We start from the raw sequence: 26183 nt of genomic DNA, 5'->3' as shown, positions 1-26183 counted from the left end.
CGTTCTGCTGCTCTCGGCAGCGGGGTACGTCGGCGCCCTCGGCCGCCGCGCGCGCTCCCGAGGCCCGATTCTTGTAAGCCACGTTGATCCAAACACGGACCCCAGCTGCCCGTTGGACTATGGGGATGGTGACAATATTGCTTGCGCTACATTGCATTATATGTTCCGCATCCTTCCCATATGGTAGTTCTTGTAACACCATTGTGTCCGCGGCTGGTACTATAAGTATCTCTCCAGCCTAGTTCGTCTAATCACTAGTAGTGGAATTCTGAGATACGGCCCGATGACAGCGGCCTCTAAACAAATGCCGGACTAAAGTTTGTATGTACCTGTGACCTCGGCGTGTATCTGTCCCTTGCCTAAGCCTGGCAACACTATCGCGACGCCTAACCTTGCCTAGCTCGTCACATGGCCCCATCCTGGGAAGTCCTCCATTGTCGTCTGTGGCACAAAGTTTCATTCTGCCGGCTTCGAGGGGAGAGTTGTGGCTGTGGTGGGTATTAGGTGGATAATGGAGGCCATTGTGACCCCTACTTGCTAGGTGTGAGGGACATACCAATGCATAGAGCTACAATACATTTATTAGCGGGCCTAAGCACTCGAGACGGAGCACTCGAGACGGAGCACTCGAGATGGAACACTCGAGACGGCCCGGGATTGCCCGAGACTTAACGGTCATGGTACGAAGCTCGAACAAGAAGCTTGCACGACGTGGCTGCGAGATTGAATATAACAACCCAGGGAGCTTCTATCTTGAACCTAGTACTCTGATAACAGCCCAATATTCAAAACTCTAGCACATTTATCGCCTTCATCCTCCCCACATTGGATCAACACCCCTTGCTAACACAGCCACGGTCTTTTCCATATCCTGAGAGACGGCCACATTGTCATTCCCGCTTGTGTCGAGTTCAACATCCGTCTTTTCCCACAAGGTCGGCCCACCGTGATCGCACGGCGTATTTTCCGTATCCCACTGAACGAACTCGTCGATGGAATCGTGGCCAACTACCGTTCCGACAATTGTCGCGCTTCGTTGGCGTGCGTCGTCCACCTCTACCAATTCTTGCGGGCACTCCTCCACTCCATACTCAAGCATGATGTTGCTCCTCTTCCACTCGGTTGGTTGAGAAGCATAGAGGTTGAGTTCCCGCATCAATTTCTCGTCTTCCTTAGTCCATTGCCTGTGTTCCCTCAGAAGTTTGGCCGCGGCGAAGTGACCTTCGTATTCAGCAAATCTGATTGAGAAAATAAACTGCATTCGACCGGTTCCGGTGGTTTTTGCTCCGTGTTGGAGGAGCAACTCGATCATGTCGATTCGGCCTTGCTCCGCTGCACCTTCGAGGGCAGTTCGGCCGCCATACCCTACCGGTGCCGCGTTCACATCGGCTCTTTCGAGGTCGTAATTGACTCTGGGCGTGCTAGTACCATCACCCGCCCAGCTGATGGCGGATCCCAGTAGTAGGTAAGTAAATGTATTGGTGCCAAACAAAAACAAGGCTTGTAGGTAGTTTGCCCTTAGAAGCGAAGTACGGCACGGAAAAAGGACATACCATCTCGGCTCTAATAACAACCTCGCGATTCCAACGTACCCCATTATCGCGGCAATCTGAAGGGCGGTAACCCCATAAGGATTGGCCGGGGATGCGTTGACCTCGGCACCGGCTCTGAGTAGAACGCTGATGATGTCCAAATCTCCTTGCACCACCGCATGTTGCAGTGGGGTGCGACAAACAGCGGGGCAGTACCTCATATCATAGTTCACAGGTAGCCCTATAGCCAGCAAGAAGCGGATCATGTCGGCGTTTCGGCGGCTTATAAGGCTGTTGAGCATGGAGCAGGCAATCGCCACGTCGGCAGCCGTCTTACTTACCCCGGCAGTGAAACCCCTCCCCCGTAACGCTGACGCCATCAACGTTGCCGATGTTAAACTTTTCTCTCCTAACATGGTCCATGTCGCCAAGTCCGGCTCATATCCGTGGTCGAGAAGAAACATGAGTGCAGCTGCATCATCGGCATCGATGGCGAAGAAGAGCGGGGACCCTTTCGATGCCATCTTTTCGTGCCAAAAAGGCCCGACCAAAATATCCAACGTGACCCCAACATCGAGCGGCAGAACACACGTTGGAAAGCGTGGTAGCGCATGCAAGAGTAGGGTTAAGAATGCTGGCTGGGTCGAAAATTTCCGGGCTGCCAGCCCGACGGCAGTGGCCTCTAGTAGCCGGTTTGTTGGATGACTTTCAGCTCCATGGCACGGTCGTTTGGCAAGTATAGCCTTCATTATCTCAAGGTTATCGTCAACACCCGCCGCGACGGCCGCACACAAGGATCCCGGATCGTATTCCGTTACAGCTGCCGAGAGGACTTTTTCAATCACAGACTTTTTTCCGGACATAATGGCTAACTCGAGTAGCGATCTTCCAGCACGCAACCTTGTAGGTAAGCTCGGTAGAGTATTGAGTAGGATGATCGAAACATCTTCGGACGGCAGATCCAGGATTAGTGGAATATCATCGGCTTCCATGTTCAGCCCGTGGCTGATGAATAACCAAGTGGCGCAGCACAGGAGTTGATGATCGTCCTCCAAGGAATGAGTTGAGTTCCCGAGGTGCAGTTGGCGAACCACAACTCCCGTAGCCTGAGTATTTGGAAAGCGATTGAAGAAGATGGACTGTCCCCAACCGTTTCGACAAGACACATCTACCCCTACGTCCAGTAAAGCACCAAGCAGTTCCGTGTCGCAACGCGTCGTCTAACCATTTCAACGACCGTATAAAGCTCCATACCATATAGCCGAGCGCCATTCCGAAGGAGATACAACGCAATTTCGTCATGAGCGCCAATCATGGCTAGTTCAAGGGGTGTCGCGAATCCAGGAGCCGTATGCCCTATACGCTGAAACCCGGCCATTTCGCGGCAGCGAGTCAGCACACTCAGATACAGTGATCCAATGGGATTTGGCCCTGTATATGTGTCTAGCGTGGCCTTCGCGTTGACTTCGGCGGCGTGTCTCCGAATGCAGAAATCCACGATAGTGTCATGCCCGTATAGGCAGGCAAGGTGTAGCGGGCGTACGACATCTGTTGACGCGTCCTCGGAAAATTCGCACCCAAGGTCCAGGAGAGCTTTGTACGTTTTGAGACAACCACTTCTCGCGGCTGCGTGGAGCGGTGATATTCCGAATTTGTTCCAAGAATTGACGTTGACCGAGGATATCCCAGACAGGAATTGCACAACGTCGTAGTTGCCCGCCCTCGCCGCTGCAATAAAAGCATCGGCAGTGATCCAATCCTCCACGGATAGCATGGCTGTCCGAAAAGCCGAGATCACGCAGCTGATTAATGTGATTGCTCTTTCGTTCCTCACGTCGTCGGTGAAACTTTCATCGTAGAAGCCGGCCGCAGCGGTGAAAGCTGTTGCTTCATGAATCCAAGGATCGTCTCCAAACTTTTTGTCGTAGTGCCTGAACTTAATATCGACACCTCGGGCAAGTATGGTGCTGACAAAGTCAGGATCCCCTAGACGGAGCGCCATGATCAGGAGAGGCTCAGAGTCGCTCACTGAGTTAAGCGTGGCCCTGTAGTCCATAAGCAAGTGAGCAGCACCCACAGCTTGACTTACGAAAATCTGGCTACGACGAACTGGCGGGAGCCGACGACCAGGGGCACCCCACGGACGCTCCCGCTCCAGTGCTAAGACGAGTGGCCTCCCCGAGTTTGACGACGGCCTTAGGTCCGCATTCGCGCCATGTTTCAGCAGCAACTGAAGCGCCTCCGTTCTTAAACAAGATGTCAAAACCTGGACGGGAGTGATGAGGAACCGTCTGCCCCACCCAAGAGAGAACGCCAGCAACGGAGTCTCAGGGTCATAGCCAGATGTAAGAAGCCATTCAATGATAACCTTTGCGCCCTTGTCTTCCCCCTCTGCCTCGATCCAAACAGCTGCGGCCCATAGCTTGTCAAGAAATGCGGAAACAGTTGTGGAGTGCGAGGTTGGTATGTTGAGCAGGTACTTGCGTGATAGCAGTCCAGAATGACGGAGCACGGCTGAGACGACATCCCATGTCCCATTGTTACTGAGCAAGTTCAGAATGCCGTTGGAAAGCATAAAAATGATTACGCCCAAGCATTGATGGAGGAAATCCAGTCCTGATGGCCCGGTGATCGCTCCGGCGCGGTAGAGGTGCTCTCCTTTGTAAGATTCGGGCATGACGATTCCAAGGCCGGAGGCGAGCTTCTGGAGTCCAAGGCCCATGCCGCGGATTCCCAGCGACCCAAGTCCTCCTTTCCAAGACATGCCCTGGAGTTCTTGCTGAAGCTCATGTTTGAAACCGGTACCTTTATTGGTATGACCTGGTCGCGGTAAGAGAACAGAGAAAAATTCTGATCCGGTTAAATCACCGACGCTAAAGACATCCTTTGGAAACTGAACATACCGGGAGCAAAGCCGTTTGGAATTGAACCCATGGGAGCGTTTTCGGCCAGTCAAATTCCAGGTGGACTGGAGGAGGAGTGGATATGGTGACGGAGAGTTCAGTTATCGAAGGAGAACCTAGAAAATATCTCTGCGTCAGAACCAGATCATGGGAGAAGCGCGCGGGGTTTAACTGACTCTGGGTGCTCAATACTTGATATTTCCATTCTCGGTAGCGGTTCGTCTCCCTTTCGACCTTGGCCGGATCGAGTCGCTTGAGGCTGTGAATCACCAACGACTCCTTGCCTTTTCTTCGGCGCTGCTGAATGATGTTGTCGACCCGTCTTCACGCTGTTGCATCCAGGTTACGCCGGAACCCCCACTGTTTGATTTTGTACTCTAATTGCGGCTTGCTAGAATCCAAGACTCGTCAGCCCCGTACCTAAAGAAGGTAGGGAATAGGATTGCGCAACACTCACGTTACAGTGCGCCGCAACATCTTTCCCACCTCATGCACTAGGAGCTTGAGCGGCATCTCGTCGACGATATACAATCGCCAAATGGTGTTCTTCAGCTCGAGCCATCTTGCGTCGGAAGGCTGCGATTGTAGTGCTGGCTGGTCCATCGAGTGACAGGCGAGGTAAGATACCATAAAGAGTTGATGTTCGACACGCGTCAGCGGAGGATTGCTGTTGTCGTTGTCTTAGTGCGCGATGCTTGGACAGCGAGACCGGCAGCGATGGGATCTTGAGGGCGAGGACTTTATGCTGCCGTGGCTAATCGAGGTTCAGGTAGGCAGCTCATTAGTCGCTTCCAGTAGTATGTGCCCCGCTTGACCTGATTGGCTGTCTCCAAAATCTGAAGCCCAAGCCCCGACCTGGTTGGCTGCCGTCATGATCTGAAGTCAAACCGTCACTGGCTGTCTCCGGAATCTGAAGTTCAATGGAACCGGCTATTTGAAGCTCAACCCAACTGGCTGCCGTTTAACGAAAATTGTCACAAACGCGAACCAACCAATCAGGCTTTAACTTGCTCGGTTTGCACTGCCCGTCCTGGTTTTAATCTTTCGTCCACTTCGTTGTGTGCCCGGGAAACCAGTTGTTGCCTTAAATCTTCATGTTTTATCACAACCAGGGATCCTGAGCAACTTGTCTTCTCTACTCTCCCAATATTCTTTTGGTATCCTCAGATGAAACTCAAGTGATTTTTTATTCATCACAGGTAGCCGCTTTTACCTGTCAAGCACGGCCAAGTCCACGTCCACCAAATGAGGGACCGATGAGACGATAATAGGAGAGACAGGGAGCACAGTCGACCGGTCCAAAAACCACCGGGCTGCCCCACCGATCACAGCGATTCCAAGTATGATTTGAATGAGATACTGTAGATCTTTTAAGTACCAGGTAAGATTGCCCTGCCACCGATACACGTTGACTCACCACGTCGACTCATGCAATAACCGCTCTGCACCAAACCACGAGGCTCAAACGTAACGCTCAGGCAGCGCTCCAACCATCATCGCCAATTAGTGTGTGGACGACTATGGTTGGTGAGGGCAGCTTTTTACGTAAAGACCAACAGTTATTGGCTCCTGAAATGGATGAAATGGGTTGACATGGCACTAACATACATCTCAAGAAAGCTGCATGTCCTGGTGTCTCCGCTTACTAACATGTTTTATAACGCTTCTCGCAATCTATCTCCAGCCATGATCACACTTCTTCCCATTTCATATTCTGCGCCAAATCCGGAGCCAGGTCGACAAACGATCTAGAACCTAATCAAGGTGTGGTTCGCAGAGCCTAGACCTCAAAAGTGCCCGGCCACCAAGTATAGCATCCTGCAGAATTTGTCGCCCGGAACAGCTAGGCCTGTGGCGAATATGGATTGTGGCATCAAGCTGAACTGCGTCCGACAAATCAGGCTCACTCTTGGCATCAGCGATATGCTATGGGCAGTTATACCAAACCCCAGGTTGGTGGGGGGATTTTGGCAGGGCTGCGTCAGGTCCGTCTTGTTTGGGTGTGTCGAGCCCTGGATGAAAAGAATAATTACGAGAGGGTACTGGTCGTTGATAAAGGCACGTGTCGCTCCCTAAGCCAACTCCCACCCTTTTCCCCTCCGTCCACCTGTCTAGTTACACACAGGTAACAGTCGCGTAAGCCCACGTACAATGGCAGAGCAAAGCGACACGTCGATCCTTTGGACCCTCCAAAGTTGGGCGAGGAATACCAAACCCACGCCAGGTCACACATCTCAGCCCTCAACTCCGGCATCAAAAACCCGGTCGCCCATATCCAGGAGCAACTGAACAACGACTGCATCTACCTCCTCCGCAACCGCTGGACCGACTTTCTCTCCAGCGATGACTACAAACTGAACCACATTGCGGCCACGGCCGCGGGCGTCCTCCCCTTCTTCCGCACCTGGGCGAACCGCGAGATCGGCAAAGACTCTACCAAGGCCACACTCAGCGCCTTTGGGCTTGGGGTTCCAAACAAGCTGCGGCAGCTGCAAAAGTCGTTCCAGGGCCACTTCAACTCCAAGACGCAGATGGCACTGGGCCTGACGTGGACGGCGGCCGAGGAGACGGCCAAGGAGCTTGTCCGGGACACGGCGGCCGACGCGTCGATTGATCTGGTCCATCTCAAGCCGATTGTCGGGCAGGCGATTTCTATGACGGTGGTGTACCATCGCATGGAAAACAAAATGGACAAGATCCTCGCGGCGGCGTATGAGAAGGCCGAGGTGGTGCATCAGGGGCTGGTGATCCCGCATGTTTTGCGGTTGATACGGTAAATGCTGCGTGGAAGTGAAGACCTTGTCGGGAACTGACAGCCTGTTAGCAGGGAACTTGACCGAAAATTGAGAAGTCTCTAGCCAAAAAACCCGAGTTGGAGCAAGCGACGACGTCTTTGACATCGAATTCTGCCGATAAAGATGGCCTTGCGCCGTTTAAATCCCACCATTGCAATAATTATCTGTAGGGTGCTGGCTTCCTAGTCCGTCCCATTGCTCGCACATATTGACGTTTGAGTTTGCAGATATCCTTCCAAATTTGCCGTGTTGGGTTGAGCGGAAAGGCAGCATCAGCTCAGGGTCAAAGGTCGTCTGCTACCCCTGCGCAACCAAATATCCGGCGGCAAATCACGCGCTCACAAGGAGCCCGTACGTGCGTGTACAAAAGGAAGTGGTTGAGCAGTCTGTCAGAGGGACCTGGAAATGCGGTAACCGGTCTTTCCGGGGGCGGGACTGTCTTGTCGCTGGCGGTGTCGCTGGAGGTAAGAAACCCGGAAAGTTGACACCAGATTTATGGTTGACCGTTATTAGAGTATACGTACGGCACTCCACGGGTTGAATACTCGTCGTGCGGCGCCAAAAGTTGTCTCAAATGTGACAAGGGGTCTAATCTCGCCTGCCTGGAATGTCGCTGTGTATGGAAGGATAATCTGTTACAGGTTATCTTTCCTCGGCGACGAGGCATACAAAAACATGGCAAGAAGCGCTCCAAATACTGCCAGACTGCCAGAGTCCGCCGTCGTTATGGAGAAGAATCAGCGGATGCATGTGTCATTGACACTAAGTAACCACTGAGCCCCCAAGTCGTTGCGCTGAACCTAACAACGTCGGCACTAGGCTTGTTAACATCCAAGATTACTGTACCTCATGTGGCAAAGGTGCGTTAAATCAGTGGCTTGATGCCTAAAAAGCAGCTGGTCACTCACCTGATTACAACCCTAGAAACCGAGTACGACGAGCTGGACTGGAGCTCCGTAAGCGACAAAGACCTTTTACCCCTGCGCCGGCTGCAAGTCTGCTGGCAAGACAGCAAGGTTCAAAAAGTACGACCTGGTTACCATGATAAATTTGGCATTCGCGAGTGATATGTCATCGAAGTGCGCCGGCAAAGCTTGTCAGGATGAGGCCAGCGGTAAGGTCCCCGCCATCATGCCCGGTTCCAGGTAGTCTTGTCATTTATGCTTTTGGCTCCGTGACGCGAAGCGTCCGGCTAACCCTACCCCCAGAAGAACCATGGTTCAGTCCAAAGGATAGATGCTCCAAATGCCATGTCACGACGTGCTTCGCCTGTAACGAGGCCCGCGGCAACATCGCTTGGATAAGGTATTCTGCGGAACGCGCAACAACACACTGAAGACGCCAAGGCTCTCAATCGGCCCGACTGAGTGGATCCTCGCCGCAAAGAAGCTGCTTGTGCTATGTTCGTCTTGCGACCGAATTCAACCCCAGGCAGGCGTAATTATTCGCTGTTTGTGATGGTTGCACGGTTGCTGGTGACAGGGCGGTTTTCTGCCAAATCTGCGTCTCCCATGACGAAGACAAAGCTCATTTGGAGAAGTGCGCGGACCGTCACTCGGGAACCGCAATGCACAAGGTGCTCGTTTTGCCTAGTACGGGGGGTAGGAAGGGCTCGTTCAACTGTGCTGTATGCTCGATCAGTAAGTACTCTCTCGGTTTGCAGGTGGTATGTTCAGCTAGATATTTTGTGCTAGTAACAGACCCAAGCATATGACAAGGCAGTGCCTAGTTGTGCCCACCCATCCGAAGAGAAGGCCGTCTGCTACCTTTGCTTCTTTGCTGCTGGGTAACAAGCTGGCCGTTAGCGTTGGCGAGGACACCTATTTCGTGTTACGTCTTATCAACCGCTCCAACCAACTCAATTTCTCCAACGACATGATGGCCCAGCCTGTACTCCGCCTTCTCGACCGCGCATACAAACCACCTAAGGAGTCGCTGCAATCCAAAGGAATAAGCTGGGTAAGGGACAAGGTGCCACGCAGGTCGTCGAGAAGTTCGTCAATGAGGCCATCAACTGGCTCACCAAATCCCACATTGGACCCCATGGTGCAGCACAGCTCGGCCTGATGGGGCTGCCTTGGGCACCAGCTGGTGTTGTTGCCGTGCCAGGACTGGATTATCCGCCCATGACAACAGATGATTTTCCCGACAAGGGATTCGACATGTCGGGCACCGGCCTACCATCATATGATCCACCTTCCCCGTATTTTGGCGGCGCGAGCTTTGGTGCTATCGAGGTGCCGTCATACGACCTCGTCCAGGCAACCAATCCAGGATTCGTGCCAGTGTCGGGCGTTGACACTGGGTACGGAGCACAGATGGGCTTTGGGCCAAGTGGAATCCAGACGGCGTATAACCCCGGGGTGCGATGGTGGATGGAATGGCAAACCTTGCAGTAGCTTTTGCTGATGGATTTAGGGGCTTTTTTTCAGACACCCGACTGGGACCTAGCTGCCAGGCTGTTGCTTCCTTTCTAGCTGTAGCTCGTTCTAAGAGATGATAAATGGATGACGCATGCCTCGTGATTGGAAACGGAAGGAGCCACTCCCAGAGAAAATATGCTTTGTCAGGAAACCACTTCATCTGTCGCTCGAGTTCGCTCTCCATTGGGCTACGCGGCATTTCCGGCCAACCCGTATGCTTTAACTAATGATGGATCACGTCGGCGTTGGGCAGCAGCGGGCAGTGTTGCTGTCTTGAAGCCCCTGTACGTCTATGCCTTGAAGCAGCACCAGGACTTCCTGGAAAGATTCTTTAGCCAGCCGCCTATCAACCTTTCGAATCTCGATATCGACGGGCGGCCTATCGCACGGGCCCTTGTCAAGAGCGATAGCGCGGACTTGATAGCTGCAATCCGTAACATGACTAGCAGTGGAACTGTCTCCTCTGACGCGACATTCAACGTATCCTCACACGACGCAGAACGTGCCGGTGTCAAGCCGTACTGGTGTGAGTCAGTCCTCAGTGCTGTCTTCGGCATGTTTTTAACTGGAAGGACTGACAAGCGAACCAGAGGAGCGTAAATACCCATCACAAATGGCCTCGTACCTCAGCTTGAGCGTCTGACGCCTGGCAGGGCTGCCTATCTCAATGAGTATGACTTTCAGCAGCCTGACAGGGAAAGGACACTCTACGGAACCTATTAGGACAGGTTGAGTGAGATCAAATCCAAATATGATCCGAACGGCATTTTCTACGCCTTGGGTCCAGATGGAAGCGAGCGGTGGGACTGAGCGACTTGACGGGAGGCTCCGTCGGAAATAAGGAAGTATGCTCCGATGGGGAATGTGCACGTGGTAGAAACAGTACCTTTCAATTTTCTTGTCCAGACGCATATCGTAGTAGGTACAATGTAACAGACAGACAGTCACGGCGTTCGAGATATCGAAATCAAAAAGTTATTCTCCGGACCCGCGTGTTTTTTGAGCCCCTAGACCCCTAGGATGCATAGTATTTAATTAGTACACGAGGATTAAGATGGAATGGGTATCTAAATAATTACCATGCCCATTCCACGACCTCACCTATCCACATTGTACACCAAACGTGCTACCATACCTCAAGCTGCATACCTGTACTGTACAAGGTAAATCCCGGGGAATATACCTTAGCAAGGCGTTCCGGTCTCTGAGCCCAAGGAGAAGGCATTCGTCAACCTAGCTTGGTGAACATCGTATTGAGTCGAATTGAAAGCCTGTTATGATTATAGGTATGGATTCACAACAATATATGCATTGTATATGTCTAGCAGTGGAATGGGAAGTTTTCGTCATGATGTTGTCACCTCCTGATATCTGGGTTCAGCGCCGGCCATACGAACTTACAATAGCCACAGGTGGTGCCCGGCTAGGAACCATAATGAAGCCATCACCTGTGCGCTCGGTCATTATATTGCCCGTCTAGGCATTATCATTTCACAGTTGCCGGTGTCAGGCTTTGTTTAAGAGCTTGGGCAATGACAAACATTCCCCCTTTCCTTGTTAGGTATACGCCCCCTCAACCCCACAACCCCTCGGTTTTTTTTTTTTTTTTATTCTTCAACTCCTTCTCTTTCCAAATCGGCTTCTACACTAATGACTGAATGCCCTCGAAGCGCTAATAAACCTTGGTCTTCTCAACAAAACCCCGAATAGTATCAACCACACCTTCAGTCCAGCTGAGGTGAGGGGAGTGACCAGCAGGGCAGTGGTAAATTGCAAATTTAGGAGTCGTCGAGCCTAGAAAACCGGCCATACCTTCCTGGTACTCCCTGGGCAGTGTTAAATCCCCGTCCAAGACTAGATAGCCGCATGGAAGCGCCGAGTATGCGTCATTCGTAAGCTTCGTAGTCAGAACGGGAGAAGCAGTAAGAGTAGCAGCCCACTTTTCCGCGGTCATCGAATCGAGATCATTGAACAGGAATTTCTCAGCGTTAACAATAGTACCAAGTCCAGTAACGCCGTGTTTCTATTCCAAGGTATTTAGCAGCTACTTCACTAGTCTAGGGCGGTTACTAGGTACTTACATGGAAAGTCATAAACGGCGGCGTTATAATACTGCCGTCTTTGGGTTGGAAGAAGCTATGAACCGACTCGCCGACAGGGATAACGAATGCACCGATATAGAGGATACCGATGATACCTCCATCAAGCCCCTTCGACTTTCGAACTTCGGCTTGCAGGTCTCGTTGAGCCGCCTGTGTAGCAACCCAGCCACCGGAAGAGTGGCCAACGAGAAGAACCTCTTTCCCACATTCGACGAGAGGCTTTAGAACATCAAGAACAACCTCGGTGTCCTCTTCTCCCTGTGGGTAACCTCCCGGAGGAGGTTTTGACTGAAGTCAGGGTTCTGGACGTCGCCGACATTCAATTTAGTGAGATCGGAGGTTGGGAGCTGAGGACAGTAGGCTGCTATGCCCCGGGCTTGCAATTCTTCTAGCAGCGGCCTGTACGGGGCTGGAGTATGATAGGAGCCGTGGCAGAGCACCACAGCAAAATCCGAAGGCGGTGCCATGGCGGAAAAGACCTGGCCCGGGTGGGGTTGAGACTGCACAACGGTGGGACTCGATTTGATGGGGTGAGATGGTCGAGAAGGCCCTCGGTCTGGTCTGGCCGAGCGGAAAGAAATAAGCTCAGACGGCTGCCTTAATATGTATATTACCGTAATATTGAATTATCATGATCTTGCCGCTTCAGACCTAGCGGGGTCTCAGGCTCGCACCAACAACGCCGTGGCGGCCGCGTGGGTGGGTTTGAAAGACCGGGGATCGACCAACCGTAAGCCGCATGTACGGTATCTTGACCGCGCGAAGTAAGCGAGGGGGGTTGTCCAAGTGAGGAAGGTGGTAATTAGTCGCCATTTCGCACATCCGTATAACATATGGATGGGTAAGTAGGAATGCATACAACGGTTTTGTCACCCATAACCCCTAACGTCAACGCCGCGATTAATGGTACGATGATGGTGGAACCAACAGGAGTTCCGAAATGGAAAACCCGTTTACCCTTTATATAGAGGTGATCTGACAGTTGCCAGGCCCGAACGAGATCGCTATCTTTCACCCTACTGCCTAGTCTCAGATGCTCAGACCTGCTGGGCGTGAGGTACCGCTTGTACCTGTTGACCCACTTTTATAGACCCACTTCAATAAGCCAATCAAATCGCATTAACAAAACTCACGCCAGCTGGTCTGAGGTCGTTACAAACAAAATTGGCCCTCACGTCACAGCAAAATAGAAGATGTTAAGTAGGATAGATAATATTTATACCGTTAGATAGCTCTCTTTACAGTGGTTCTACTGGTAGTCCTCTCGTTGAAGAGCAGGCAATATTGGTAGCGTTATAGAGGTTAACTAGTGGTTGTCAGCCCGCTTCGCGGGCTGGTTGTGGTGTTGCTGTTTTTAGCCGATCCTGCCGCCCCACCCCACTTCCTTTCCACAACCACTAACTTACCGACTGCCAAGCCCGCCAAAGCTACCGCGCGCCCCCGTTTTACGGCCCTGCGGGCACTGTCAATCAATTCTGTAAGTCGAGCTATGTATGCAGTATTTTTTTCCGGGCGCTGCTGATAGTTGCGCAGCTCCTGTTCCCTCGAGATTTATACCGTACCTCTCAGACGAAGAGGTCCTCGACTGGGAGGAACCGCTGCCCTCGATTGAAGTCGACGAACCTACTGTTATTACGAAGAGCAGTAGGACCTGCGAGAACCCGGAGCAGGCCCGTGACACTGAAGAGCTTTCTCCCTCGGAGGTCAACACCCAGACATCGGTCACTTGCACGACCGTCACGAATATCCTCCGTAATACCAACAGTCCCTGCAGAGATCTTACGTCTAAAGAGGAACAATTTAACGGGGACATCGAAGAGGAACTCTTAAGGTCCTATAGCACCTGTCAAAGTCGAAAGCCTATTTAGCCTCCGTCTAGGATAGCATCCCCTAGTAGCAACCCCCCGCTTGATAGGTATACTGCGTAAGAGGTTAAGCAGAAAGTGTCAGTATTCCCTAAGAACACGAAGCATATTACGGCTATAATGCAGTTGCCCGTAAGTAATAACTCTCCTATTTACAGGCGTATAAGACTCTAATATATATACAGACTGTCTGTAATATTATGATAAACAACGATTACAATAGTAACCTACGGGTCCTAAATTAGAATAGGCCGATAAACCGGGAGGCTGCCCTTATGTAAGTCACGGGTAAAGATCCTGCTACCTTAGAATATACGAACTGTCAGTCGAATATAGGCCTGTTCTTCAATTGCATCGTCTCCAATCAATGCGGTAACGGGGCCTGTATAAACTGTTATTATAATTCTAAGGGGAAGTATTGCAGTTTCCGTTAGACTGAGGAGGACGTTACCGCTAAGTCCAGTAAAAAAAAGGACAAAATTACGGACCCCGCGTTCAATCTAAAGGGTAAAGGAAAGGAGACCTTGCTCGGCCTACAAACTCCTAAGAATATTGGCAAGGGCAAGGCTATAGGTCCTACAAGTAGTAGTAAGCAGGTTCAGAAGCGTAAACTAGCTAATAACTCTAGAGATTTATTAGATAGCTCTCCTATAAAAAAAACAAAGGTTTGTATTATAATATTTTATAAATATCCTCCTATTAGTTCTCTATTTTCTGCTTCAAGCTATAAACAGTACCTACTAACAGATAATTGTTGTAGAAGACCTCTACTACTGCTACCTCTTCTGCTGCTACGGGAGCTATAGAAGCTCGTTAAGGTGGATTGTAGAGCCGTATTGCAGAGTCGTATGCTGTTGCTAAATATTTATACGATCGTCTTCGGGAGGTAGAGGATGAAATTGAGACAATGATGTAGGAACTTCTGAATAAGAAGCTGTGAGACTGTTTCTAATAGGGCCTGTAAAATAGTTTTATTTACTATGTTGTTTCAGATACCTTTAGATTTCTCTTCTTTTTATAATTAAGATTCTAATTTAGAGAATTATAAATAATATATCTTATCCTATAAGATCTATCTCTAGTAAAATATAAGGCTGTAAGAATATAAGAACTACTCTATTAGAACTTCCGGATATACAATATTTCTTAATTTATACTACTCCTCTTATGGACTCTGAAAACAAAGAGAGATATTACGAACAGCTGTAACTCGAGACATTGCTATATAAAGTTGTCTGTAAGAAAATATAGGCTCTCGAAGATCAACCCCAATATAAGAAAAAGACTGACCTTGTACTTTATTAATAGACATTGCAAAATAGAGCCGGATAGGAAACTGAACCCGTAAAATAATATAAGGAAAGTCATGACAATTTAAAGAAAGTTTGATACGAGGTATCATTTGTAACTGGCCTACAAACTGTTAGGTGCAGGAGGGTGTCAGGTGCAGGCGGGGCACTGCCAGGGTCAGGGGCCTATAAATTACCGGCTTCGCCGGAAGTTTTAGAACGTTCAGAGTTCAACACTATCACCTACCACCTCCTTAGAAGCGTGTAACGAGAGTTTCCAGACGAAGGTCAGGAGGACCCGCCGAATGATGCTAGATGATGTCACGATACAGGATAGATAAGAACCCCGTGAGGGAACTCTCTTATGCGGGGCACTTCTGATCCGCAAGGATCAGTCTCTGTGTAATTGATAGGAGGCTGTTCACCAAGATATCGCCCGCTGGTCCAGGTCTTTTCGGTATCAAGACATCGTGGTCCATCTCCCTCAACGTGTTCCCAGAATAACCCCTTTACAATTCTGATCCTTCTGTTCTACCGTTGGCCGAGATGGCACCTACGATGAGTACCTCCCGTGAGCTGGGAGCAGAGTCGAGTCTAGGGGAAAACACCCCCCAATTACCTACAAATCCTGTGTGCCTTCATCGGTCGGAATTACCAGGATTTCGACCTCGTATATCTTCGCATACCCTTTCGGACTCCCGGGTTCCGCGTCAAGCTCCTTACCATGATAACCTGTTGGAATTAACCCGTCTTCGGATACAGCAACTGGAAGCGCTGAAACAACTGCGAGAATAAGAAGAGGGTTTGCTTCGGAAGCTAGGTATCTTACTAGGCGAATCCTTACCGAAATGCAGGCGATATCGTTCTCCTTTAGTAGGTTCTAGTGACTATGATGAGGACCGAAAGGCGATTAAGGTGAAGCATCTGATTCAGTTCCCTGACAATACCACCTATCGACGCCGTTTAGAATGGCTCTAAGATCTATAGCGAGTATTTATAGGAGACCCGAAACGGTTTAAAACGGGTATAAACCGGATCCTTTTCGCTTTAGATCAAATAGAAGAACGTCCTCGCAATCGATAGTACAGTCAGTGCAACAATCTTCCGATAGATATATAATAAGAGGCCGAAAACGACTAGAAAACATTTAAAGATTGGATACTGAACTATATTCGAGATCTTATAGATCAAGAATCTACTATTGTAAAGTAGCTTAATAATACTAAATAACGAGAAAACTAGTCTCCCTTAGACTTTCATTAGTACTTGGAATCCCTTGAGGCCCAATTCTCGAAGTAGGACGAAAAGACTTATACTCTCACCTTTTATACGAAGCTTTCGTCTATAATTAATAACTATATCGACTTATACGTCTATAATAAGCTAGAGACTCGGGAAGAGATAGTTAAACTCGCTACTCAAATTTAGTATGGTTTCTAGTACCGAAAACCTTAAAAAGCCTCTAAGTATTCGTCCTAAAATCCTTTTTACTCTTCTCCTTTATCGCGTTCTTCCCTAACCTATAAATCGTTATTTTATCCTCGAAGAGCGTTATCATTCCGTTATTACTAACGAAACATGCAGTCAACGATACTATATATAAAACCTGACGACTACCCTACGTCAACCCTATCTCATTTCAATTAGCTGAACCCTATAGATAGTTAAGGAAACCCTTTAACTTATTTTGTTTGTAGTAGTAATACCCATTTCGCTAACGACTGCTTATAAAAAGGAGTATTAGTAAACAAAGCTACTAGGTACCCCAGTCGCCGAGGTAGGGGATCGCGCTTAAATCAGCGGGGAAACAGTAGATACTGGCGGATGTAAACCCCGATCACGTCGGTAAAGACGATATACCAGGGGTTCCAGTTAAAGAACGAATGTACACTTCCGTAACCTTATTGAACTATACCCCTCAATCTATTATAGTCGATCTCGATACTGGAGTAGAGATTGATGTTGTTAGTCTGGAGTTCGTAAAGTAGAGGAAACTCCGATAGATCGGGATATAATTACCCTGTATTCGGTTTATAGACTATTATATTGTTGAAGTATTTGGTATTTATAAAGTTCCCTTAGAACTAATAGACTGCTAAGGAATTACCTAAAGAATATATATTTCTTATACTGCTATTAATTACCCCCTTATTATAAACGATTCCCCTATTCTTCTTGGGATACCAAGTTTAATATCCTATAAGATCTTGTTATACCTAGAAGGGAATTTATAGTAGTTTATGACGGAATCGGAGTGTATTCGGATTGAAAACCCGAAGAAATTCTTAAAAATATATCGAGGAGAAGCTTATATTTACTCCTTAATGCAGTACCTAGACGTGCCAGAGGCGCTTTTTCCGGAGGAGGAAGAGGAGAATACCCTCCGAAAACCTAAAGACATCCCTCCTGAAATCTCAGACTTTACGGATGTTATAAACTCCAGTAACGCAGATATTCTGCCTTCTTTCAAAAGCACTAATTATACTATTGATCTACTCCCCAATACTGTTCCTCCTGTTGGACCTCTTTACCCTCTATTACGATATAAACTTTCGATTTTAGAGGAATATCTATATAAAAACCTGGCGAAAGGCCGTATTCGTCTATTCCAGAGTTCAGCTGCAAGTCCTGTCTTATTTATCCTAAAGAAAGATGGTACTCTACGCTTATATATAGATTACTACGGACTTAACCGGATAACGGTTAAGAATCGGTACCCTTTACCGTTGATCTCAGAACTCTTAGACCGAGCATCCGGAGCAAAGTATTTTACGAAGTTGGACCTGAAAGAGGTATACTACCGGATTCGTATCCGAGAAGGAGACGAATGGAAGACGGCTTTCTGTACCCGATACGGTCTGTTTGAGTATCTTGTTATGCCTTTTGGCCTAATAAATGCTCCTACGACCTTCTAAAGTTATATTTAGACTGCTTTAGGCGGGCTACTAGACGATTGTTGTATATGTTATTTGGATAACATTTTAATTTTCTCTCTAGACCGGGAAACCTATATAACTCACCTCCGATAAGTCCTGGATCGCCTGAGACAAGTGTAGTTATATTGCAAGCCCAGTAAATATTCATTTTATTAGGATAAAGTGGAATTTCTAGGTTATATTTTGTCAGATCGAAAATTGGGATTGCTGTGAGAAAAGGAGAGTGAAAGGATGATTCGCATTGAAGGAGCGGCGTCTGCGCAGCTATCGCTTCTAAGGAGGTAGTAGATGATAGTATTGAACTCTGAACGTTCCAAAACTTCCGGCGAAGCCGGTAATTTATAGGCCCCTGACCCTGGCAGTGCCCTGCCTACACCTGACACCCTCCTGCACCTAATAAGGTACTCCCCCTTACTTAGGTTCCTCCTGGAACCCGTACAGAGCTCTCTTCGACTAGCTAGCTGCATAACAGGTACTCCTTGACTGCACGATCGTAGCTGCAACGAACTGATCTCTCGAAGACTGAATCGAATTGGCTGACTGCAGCGAGCTGACTGACTCTCCCTCGAAGGCCGAATCGAACTGACTAACTGCTATCCGCAACTGCGTAAAAGGTGCTTTTTGACTACGTAACTGTAGCTGCAACGAATTAACTGACTCTCGAAGGCTGAATCGCTAACTACAGCGAGCTAACTGACTCTCCCTTAAAGACCGAATCGAACTGACTGACTACCCTCTGCAACTGCGTAAAAGGTTTTTTTTAACTGCATTACCGTAGCTGCAATAAATTCTCGAAGACTGAATCGAACCGACTGACTTTCTCGAAGACTGAATCGAACTGACTGACTTTCTCGAAGACTAAATCGAACTGACTAGCTTTCTCGAAGACTGAATCGAACCGACTGACTACCTCCCCTTCCCTAGGGTTCCTCCTGGAACCTGTACTCTGAATTGCTGGCTGGCGAAATCAGTTGCAGGCAGTGTTGTCTTAGAAGACCAACGCTCTTTTGCAGCGCCTACACTCCTCTACAGTAGAGCTCCTAGTTACCCTCGCTGCCCCTCCCGTGCCACAGACTAGCTAGGTATTGCTACCCCCTTATCTCGTACCTCCCGAGCTGCCTGACGGCGGTAAGCACTAGACTCACACTTACCCAATGGGCTCGTTGACCGATTGCTCCTTTATAACGCCTTCCAAGCGCTGCGCCTGATAAGCGCTAGAGCTACCCTAACGGCCCGGCAGAGGTTCCTTCTAGGCAAGTGCTTACGTCTTCCTAGCTCCCGTATACAGGCCTACCGAACAGAGATACTGCTTAAGAGCAGGCCTACTTACGCGTTGTCGTACAAGACCAACGCTCTTTTACAGCGCCTACGCTCCTCTACAGCAGAGCTCCCGGTTGCCCTCGCTGCCCCCTATCTCGTATCCCCTAAGTTGCCTGACGGCGGTAAGTGCTGGGCTTATACTTACCTAATAGGCTCGTTGACTGATTGCTCCTTTATAACGCCTTCCGAGCGCTACGCCTGGCAAGCGCCAGAGCTACCTCAATAGCCCGGCAAAGGTCCCTTCTAGGCAAGCACTTGCGCCTCCCTAGCTCCCGCGTATAGGCCCACCGAACAGAGGTACTGCTTAAGAGCAGGCCTACTCACACGTTATCTCTTAGGACCCAAACGCTCTTTTGTAGCGCCTACGCTCCTCTACAGCAGAGCTCCCGGTTGCCCTCACTGCCCCCTATCTCGTTCTTCCAGGGTTGCTTGACGGCGGTAAGCGCTGGGCTCACGCTTACCCAATAGGCTCGTTAACCGATTACTCCTTTTAACGCCTTTTAAGCGCTACGCCTAAGCGTTAGAGTAACCCTAACAGCCCAGCAGATCTTGCCTAATAGAGGGTCTCCCTCTATAGGACTTCTTGCAGCTCTTAAGGATTTCTCGCAGCTCTCAAGCAGCGAACTCAATCCTGCCTAGCAGAGGGGCTCCCTCCTGCACAGGACTTCTTGCGGCTCTCAAGCAGCAAAACTAATTGCCTAGTAGAGGGGCTCCCTCCTATACAGGACTTCTCGCGGCTCTTAAGCAGCGATAACGTAGCTCCTAGACGTAAGCTAATCATAGGCAGTATACTGCCCTATTGCAAGCACTTGGACAATCGAAACAGAAAGTAGTCAGGCCTGACTAAATAGTACGTCACTCGACGATTGAAGGAACTGCTTCTTATATTATATCATCTTTCTTCTCTTGCATTTTTGCGTAGTCCTAGCGCGTGCAGGGTAGCTACGTAGCTTAGTAACTGAACTTTGCGAATAACGTCATCTTGACACTCAGTAGGCTAGCCGAATCTTCGAAGTGGTTTGACTTCCTCGCTTGTGTATAGCGTCTGCGATAGCTTCTGAGCTAGGGAGTCACTGTTCGTAAGCTGCGCGCTCCTTCGGCGAATCGCCTAACGGTCCCCCGCCCTAAGGGTAGAGAGTTCAACGTGTCAGATCGAAAATTGGGATTGCTGTGAGAAAAGGAGAGTGAAAGGATGATTCGCATTGAAGGAGCGGCGTCTGCGCAGCTATCGCTTCTAAGGAGGTGGTAGGTGACAGTGTTGAACTCTGAACGTTCCAAAACTTCCGGCGAAGCCGGTAATTTATAGGCCCCTGACCCTGGCAGTGCCCCGCCTGCACCTGACACCCTCCTGCACCTGACATATTTTAACTCTCGAAGGTGTCGATATAGATTCGGTACGAATTTAGACTGTCTAAGATTGGCCTGAATTACAGTCCTATCGAGATATCTAAGTTTTCTTAGGATTTTGCAATTTTTACCGTCGATTTATTCGAGGTTATTCGGAGATTATATTACCGTTGAATAATTTACTAAAGGGGTTATAGAACGGACGAAAACCGGGAACCCTCCGGTTAGAGACTGAAGAGCGTGCGGCATTTACGCGGCTTAAGAGAGTATTTTAAGATATACCAGTTTTACATTATTTCGACCCCGAACTCCCTGTTATTATTGAGATAGATGCCTCTGACTTTGTAATAGGAGCTGTCCTGTTGTAGGTCCCAAAAGGGGGCCGAAAACGTCCTGTTACGTTCTAGTCGGCGAAGTTTTCTGGACCGGCCTAGGACTATAGAACTCCTGATAAGGAGATGATGGCTATTGTAGAAGCCTTTAAGTATTGGCGATACTATGTTGAAGGGAGTTGCTATAAAGTTACTGTGTTTTCGGATTATAATAACCTATAAAGGTTTATGAAGTAAAACCGATTGAACGGCCGATAGGCTAGATAGTGTATATATCTAGTAGGATTTGATTTTACTATTAAGTATTAGCCTAGGAAGCGAAATCCGGCCGATGGCCCCTCGAGAAGACCAGATTACGAGGATAAAGAACGTCCTAATAGATTCGAGTAGATGCCTACTTTTGAGAGTAAAATTGCTTGGGTAAACCGGATTAGAAAGCTGATTGCAGAAAGAAATAAGATTGCCTATTGTATAGAAGAGAGTAAATTAGTTTGTATAAGAAACCCTGGTAAATCAGCTAGTACCCGGGTCGGAAAGACGACTGCGGAAGGGGTTAAGAGAGCCTACTGTATACTAGAGAATGGCGAAGATACTAGTATATAGGACCTTAGCAAACTAGCTAGTTGGAAACCCGAAATAATGGGTTGTCCTTCAGAAGTTACTATAGGATCGCTGAGTATTTACCTGCTAGGACCTTAGGATTATTAAGAAGCCGATTGGCTTGGATAGGAATAGATTGTTACTCGTTAATGTATAAGAGAGTACGCTCGATTAGAAACGGTTTATACTACGGAACCGTCGAAATCTATAAGAGAATTGATCCTAGAGCTGCAAGCTATAGATCCGGTGACTCTGAAAATCAAGGAAAGGCTGGTGAGTCCAGCCCGAAACTAGAGAGTTTCGCCCGAATAGGCACTTAGATGCGAATAAGAATTACTATATTAAAGATGATTGTTCGTCCCGGTAGAGCAAGCTGTTAAGTAGGAGTTACTCCAGCTTTTTTATAACGATCTGTTAGCAGGTCATTTTAGTATCGAAAAGACTTTCGAACTGTTATAAAGAAAATACTTCTGGTATAGTATAACTAAAGATGTTAAAGACTACTGTAGAACCTGCTATACCTGCTAAGTCAATAAGACAAGACGGTATAAGCTATATAGATCGCTTAAATCATTGCCGATTCCTATACGACCTTAGAGCGAAATTACTATAGACTTCGTTATAGGTTTTCCTGTAGTAAAGAGTCCTGATAGCTCTAAGAAGGATGTAATTCTAGTGGTTGTCGATTGGTATACGAAGATAAACCGATTCTTCCTAGTATCTACTACTATTACCAGCTAAGAATTGGTAGAGCTTGTTTATAAAGAGATTGAACTCAAGTATAGCCCTATTAATAGTTACGTTAGTAATCGAGGTTCTGTTTTTATATTATAGTTTTAGAGCGATTTATATTACCTATAAAAGGTATATAAACGGCTTTTAACCGCTTTTTACCTACAAACCGATAGGTAAACGGAGCGAGTAAATCAAATACTTATTTAATACCTCTATTACTTTATATACTAAAACCAAATTACCTAGATAAATCTCTTTCTAGAAGTAGAATTTGTTATTAATAGTACTGTTAATTCTATAATCAAGATAAGTCCCTTTGAAATACTAATAGGTTATTAACCTTCGATTTCCCGCTATATCGAGGGCGATATATAAGAGAGGAAGATACCTAATGCAATTGAAAGAATTAAAAAACTTGCTGAGCTGAGAAAGCAGTTAGAACAAAATTGAGCTAAAGCTATAGCAGTCTAGAAACGATATTACAATGAGAAGTATATAAAAAAGGAGTTTAAGAATGGAAGTTTGGTATTGTTATTAACCTAGAATTTGAGATTCAAGTCACCGAGGAAATTGGTACCCAAGTTTATCAGTCTATTTCATATTCTAAACCGAGTTAGATCGCTAGCTTATCGTCTAGTATTCCTAGATAAGTACGATCGTTTATATAATATATTTCCTGTATCAATGTTGGAACTATGGTACAGCTGAAAAGGAGACGATTCGTCCGTAATGCCGATACCAGACCTTGAGGACGACGGAGAGTAGGAAGTTAAAGAGATTCGAGACAAAAGAAAATTCTAGGGTAAAACCTTCTTTTTGGTTAAATGGGTAGGCTAGCCCTCGGAGTACAATCAGTGGGTGTTAGAGGAGGATATAACAAATGTATCTAAGCTAGTATTATAATTCCGAAAAGCATGTGAAAACCAGTAAAAGCGTAGGCGATAAGATATTAATTAATATCTACCTATATAAAGCTATATCCTGGGGTATACTAGACGCCAACTCCAACCGAAATACCCTAGAAAAACCCCCGAAAACAATATGAACCTCAGAAAATTGAGGTCGGTACCAGCTCCAAGTTAGGAGCTACCTCTACCTAAACCTACTAGGCCTCTATATCCTCTATATTAGTAGCGATCTCCTCTTTAACCTTCTTGAGAAAATAGCGTTTAGTGCCTAATTAACCTACGAAACCAATATTGCTAAGCGATAGACGAGCGATAGACCGTACCTCCTAGGCGCGTATTTCAGACTTGTACTACGAAAAGTCAGCGATGACTTAATGGAAATATAGTAATTGAGACTAACGTCGGTATTACAGCCGCGGTTCCAGCCAGGGCAGGACGACTGCTATAGGCGGAGTTGGCTATATAGCGCGACTATAGAGCAATATATTATATAAGCTTACTATCAAGATATTAGTAATTTGTATATAAAGACAAACGAGATAAATGTACTTATAGAAGACGGCTTGGTGGTACCGGAAATGCCGAATTGGCAGCGATGAGCGGTCTCGGTAGCGTCGAAAGCCCCGACCAGATCTTTAGCAGCAGCAGCGATCTTCTTGCAGCTACGGCGAGACAGTATAGAAACTTAAGGGCGATTATCCTCCTCATCGAGCTCGCCCTCAGCGTCCTCTATACGATAATCGATGATAGCGCGAGCTGCGTCGATAAGGATTATAAGGTCGACAGAGTCGCTAACTATTCCGGTAACAGCCTGCAATCGTTAGCAAATCCCCTGCTAATCTGCCGAAAATGTATACAACTTACTGGTATATACAACTCTTTCTTTGCATTATAATAGGAGCAATGCGAGGAGGTCGACTACTCGAAAGAACAGTCAATTGTAAGGACCTTGCCGGAGCGAGGGTTGGTATTTTTAAGTACCGAGTGAATGTATTTCATATACAGCGTGACTTCGGCGGTGGAGGCGGCGAAAGTGTCTATCGCAACGGAAAAGTGGCCGAAGCGATGACGAGAAGAGAGAGAGAGAGAGAGGAAGAGAGAGAGAGAGGGAGAGAGAGGCGAGGACGGGTAGCGAGCCATATGCAGGAGCAGAGCGAAAAGCGAGTGAAATAACGTGTAGAAGAGAGCCTGAAGAAGAAAAGTTTTAGAAAAGGTAGGAGAGGAGAGGGGTATTTATACCCAAGGAGAAACGGCTAATATACGTCTGCAAATTTGCAACTATATACAAGCCTTGCGATTAAGCAGTTGCACAATCTTTATACGTTTTGAAGTTGCGAGGACAATACGTAAGTTCGGATGGAAATCCGGACGATTCGGCTGTAATTCGGATCTCAGGCCCGAACCGGGAAAGTGGGACCTCGGAGCCGCGAATCCCATTACGGCCCGACAACCGGCCGAACTTTTCCCGAAAACCTCCTGACTATAAAACGACTTACTCTTCACCCCAAACCATCGTTTCTCCTTTCCTACTATACAGCTCGTTGGAGCGGATAGACTGTAAGGTCTACCGGTTCGATACTTATCTATTTATGCGGCTACGAACAGTACTCGACGTACACCTGATATCCACCCGATGTCATCCCAAGTCTTACCCCCTAAGTTCAGACGATCCTTAGTAGTAAGGAACCTGAGGACAGGTTCTACAGAGGGGAGGATAATTTGTAACGAGAGTCTCTAGACGAAGGTCAGGAGGACCCGCCGAATAATGCTGGATGATGTCACGATACAGGATAGATAAGAACCCCGTGAGGGAACTCTCTCATGCAAGGCACTTCTGATCCGCAAGGATCAGTCTCTGTGTAATTGATAGGAGGCTGTTCACCAAGATATCGCCCGCTGGTCCAGGTCTTTTCGGTATCAAGACATCGTGGTCCATCTCCCTCAACGTGTTCCTAGAATAACCCCTTTACAAAGCGATAGCTGCACAGACGCTGCTCCTTCAATACGAATCATCCTTTCACTCTCCTTTTCTCACAGCAATCCCAATTTTCGATCTGACACAAACTCTCCTAAGAGAATTCGGCCTTTAAGAATAGACCGGCCTAACCGTATAATAACTAAACGGGTTCCGTTATATAACCCCCTTTAAGGGTAAAGATTTCGAAGTAAAATAATAGGGATACCAACCTTCAACTCCAATATAGGAGGGGGAATAGAAGTAAAATCTAGAGAAAAGAGAAACTTAGGAGATAAAACGGGGGTGTTAGTACTACCCTCTAGCGAGTTGTCAACCGTATTTGAAGAGAAATACTGCCTGTTCTCCCTTGGAAAAGTAGATAGGACTGTAGAGTTGATACCTATAACTGTAACTAACCGAGGATATAGAATAGCCCGATCCGTAAAAAGAGTATACTTAGTAGCTGCAAGAGCTAGTAGCCCCTAGGGATAGACCTATTGAATTAACTCCTTTTAGGAGAAATAGTAAGTAAAGGCTGGTAACAGATCTATATACTCGTGGAATTCAGGGTTGTAAGAGAGTTCTTGAAGCCACTGTATAAAAGCCCTATTTTCTAGGTCTGCTCCTTGAACTCGTATATTCTCTGTAAGCTTCCGGACCTGTAATTGCAGCCAGATCCGAGACTTCTGAAGGCAAGCCTATATAATCTGAGTACGGCTTCCTTTATGGATAATAGGAAGGATTTAAGTAAAGTTACCTCTAAGGATTATAGAGATACCGCTAAATAGACTATTATAGCTGTAAATATCCTGTAAAGTACGGTCTACTGCCTTAAAGTAAAACCGATGCTATATTAGAACCTCGTTCTAGATAATAAGTTTAGCTCTCTGTAATAGAACTGCTAATTGTATATTTTGACGGATACTATAAGATGATGATTCTGTAATATCCTCGACAGGTATCTTGAACCGAGAGTGTAAAGTTCGGCCGTCGTCGAGAAGTAGGGCTGCAATTCCAGAAGAAGCAATATAGAGTACAACTTGCCCTTAAGACCTGTAAAACGAAGAGAGGTAATAGTAAAGAAAAGTCTTCCCAGTCCCGCCAGGGCTTTATATAAAGTAGTAGGCAGTTTACGGGTC

General features: G+C 47.6%; 3 protein-coding genes across 3 annotated transcripts; 1 reads left to right on the top strand and 2 right to left on the bottom strand.

The window, feature by feature from the left end:
• Window positions 1-811: 811 nt before the first annotated feature.
• On the bottom strand, window positions 812-2056 carry MFIFM68171_03601 (uncharacterized protein; the record flags this gene model as incomplete). The annotated part of the gene is made up of 2 exons (XM_071059022.1): window positions 812-1517; window positions 1593-2056. 2 exons carry the CDS (start codon window positions 2054-2056, stop codon window positions 812-814), a joined length of 1170 nt encoding a protein of 389 aa, XP_070915123.1.
• A 650-nt stretch (window positions 2057-2706) lies between these two features.
• On the bottom strand, window positions 2707-4948 carry MFIFM68171_03600 (uncharacterized protein; the record flags this gene model as incomplete). Its single annotated transcript, XM_071059021.1, has 4 exons — window positions 2707-4311; window positions 4436-4694; window positions 4791-4826; window positions 4893-4948. 4 exons carry the CDS (start codon window positions 4946-4948, stop codon window positions 2707-2709), a joined length of 1956 nt encoding a protein of 651 aa, XP_070915122.1.
• Window positions 4949-6363: 1415 nt separating this feature from the next.
• MFIFM68171_03599 (uncharacterized protein) lies at window positions 6364-7212 on the top strand (the record flags this gene model as incomplete). Its single annotated transcript, XM_071059020.1, has 2 exons — window positions 6364-6387; window positions 6577-7212. 2 exons carry the CDS (start codon window positions 6364-6366, stop codon window positions 7210-7212), a joined length of 660 nt encoding a protein of 219 aa, XP_070915121.1.
• Window positions 7213-26183: the final 18971 nt, after the last annotated feature.

This window comes from Madurella fahalii (genome assembly GCF_045866475.1).
Source record: "Madurella fahalii IFM 68171 DNA, scaffold_2, whole genome shotgun sequence".
NCBI classification, from domain to species: domain Eukaryota; kingdom Fungi; phylum Ascomycota; class Sordariomycetes; order Sordariales; genus Madurella; species Madurella fahalii.
The sequence above is the reverse complement of the archived record's forward strand: the minus strand, read 5'-3'. Positions and strand labels throughout refer to the sequence as shown.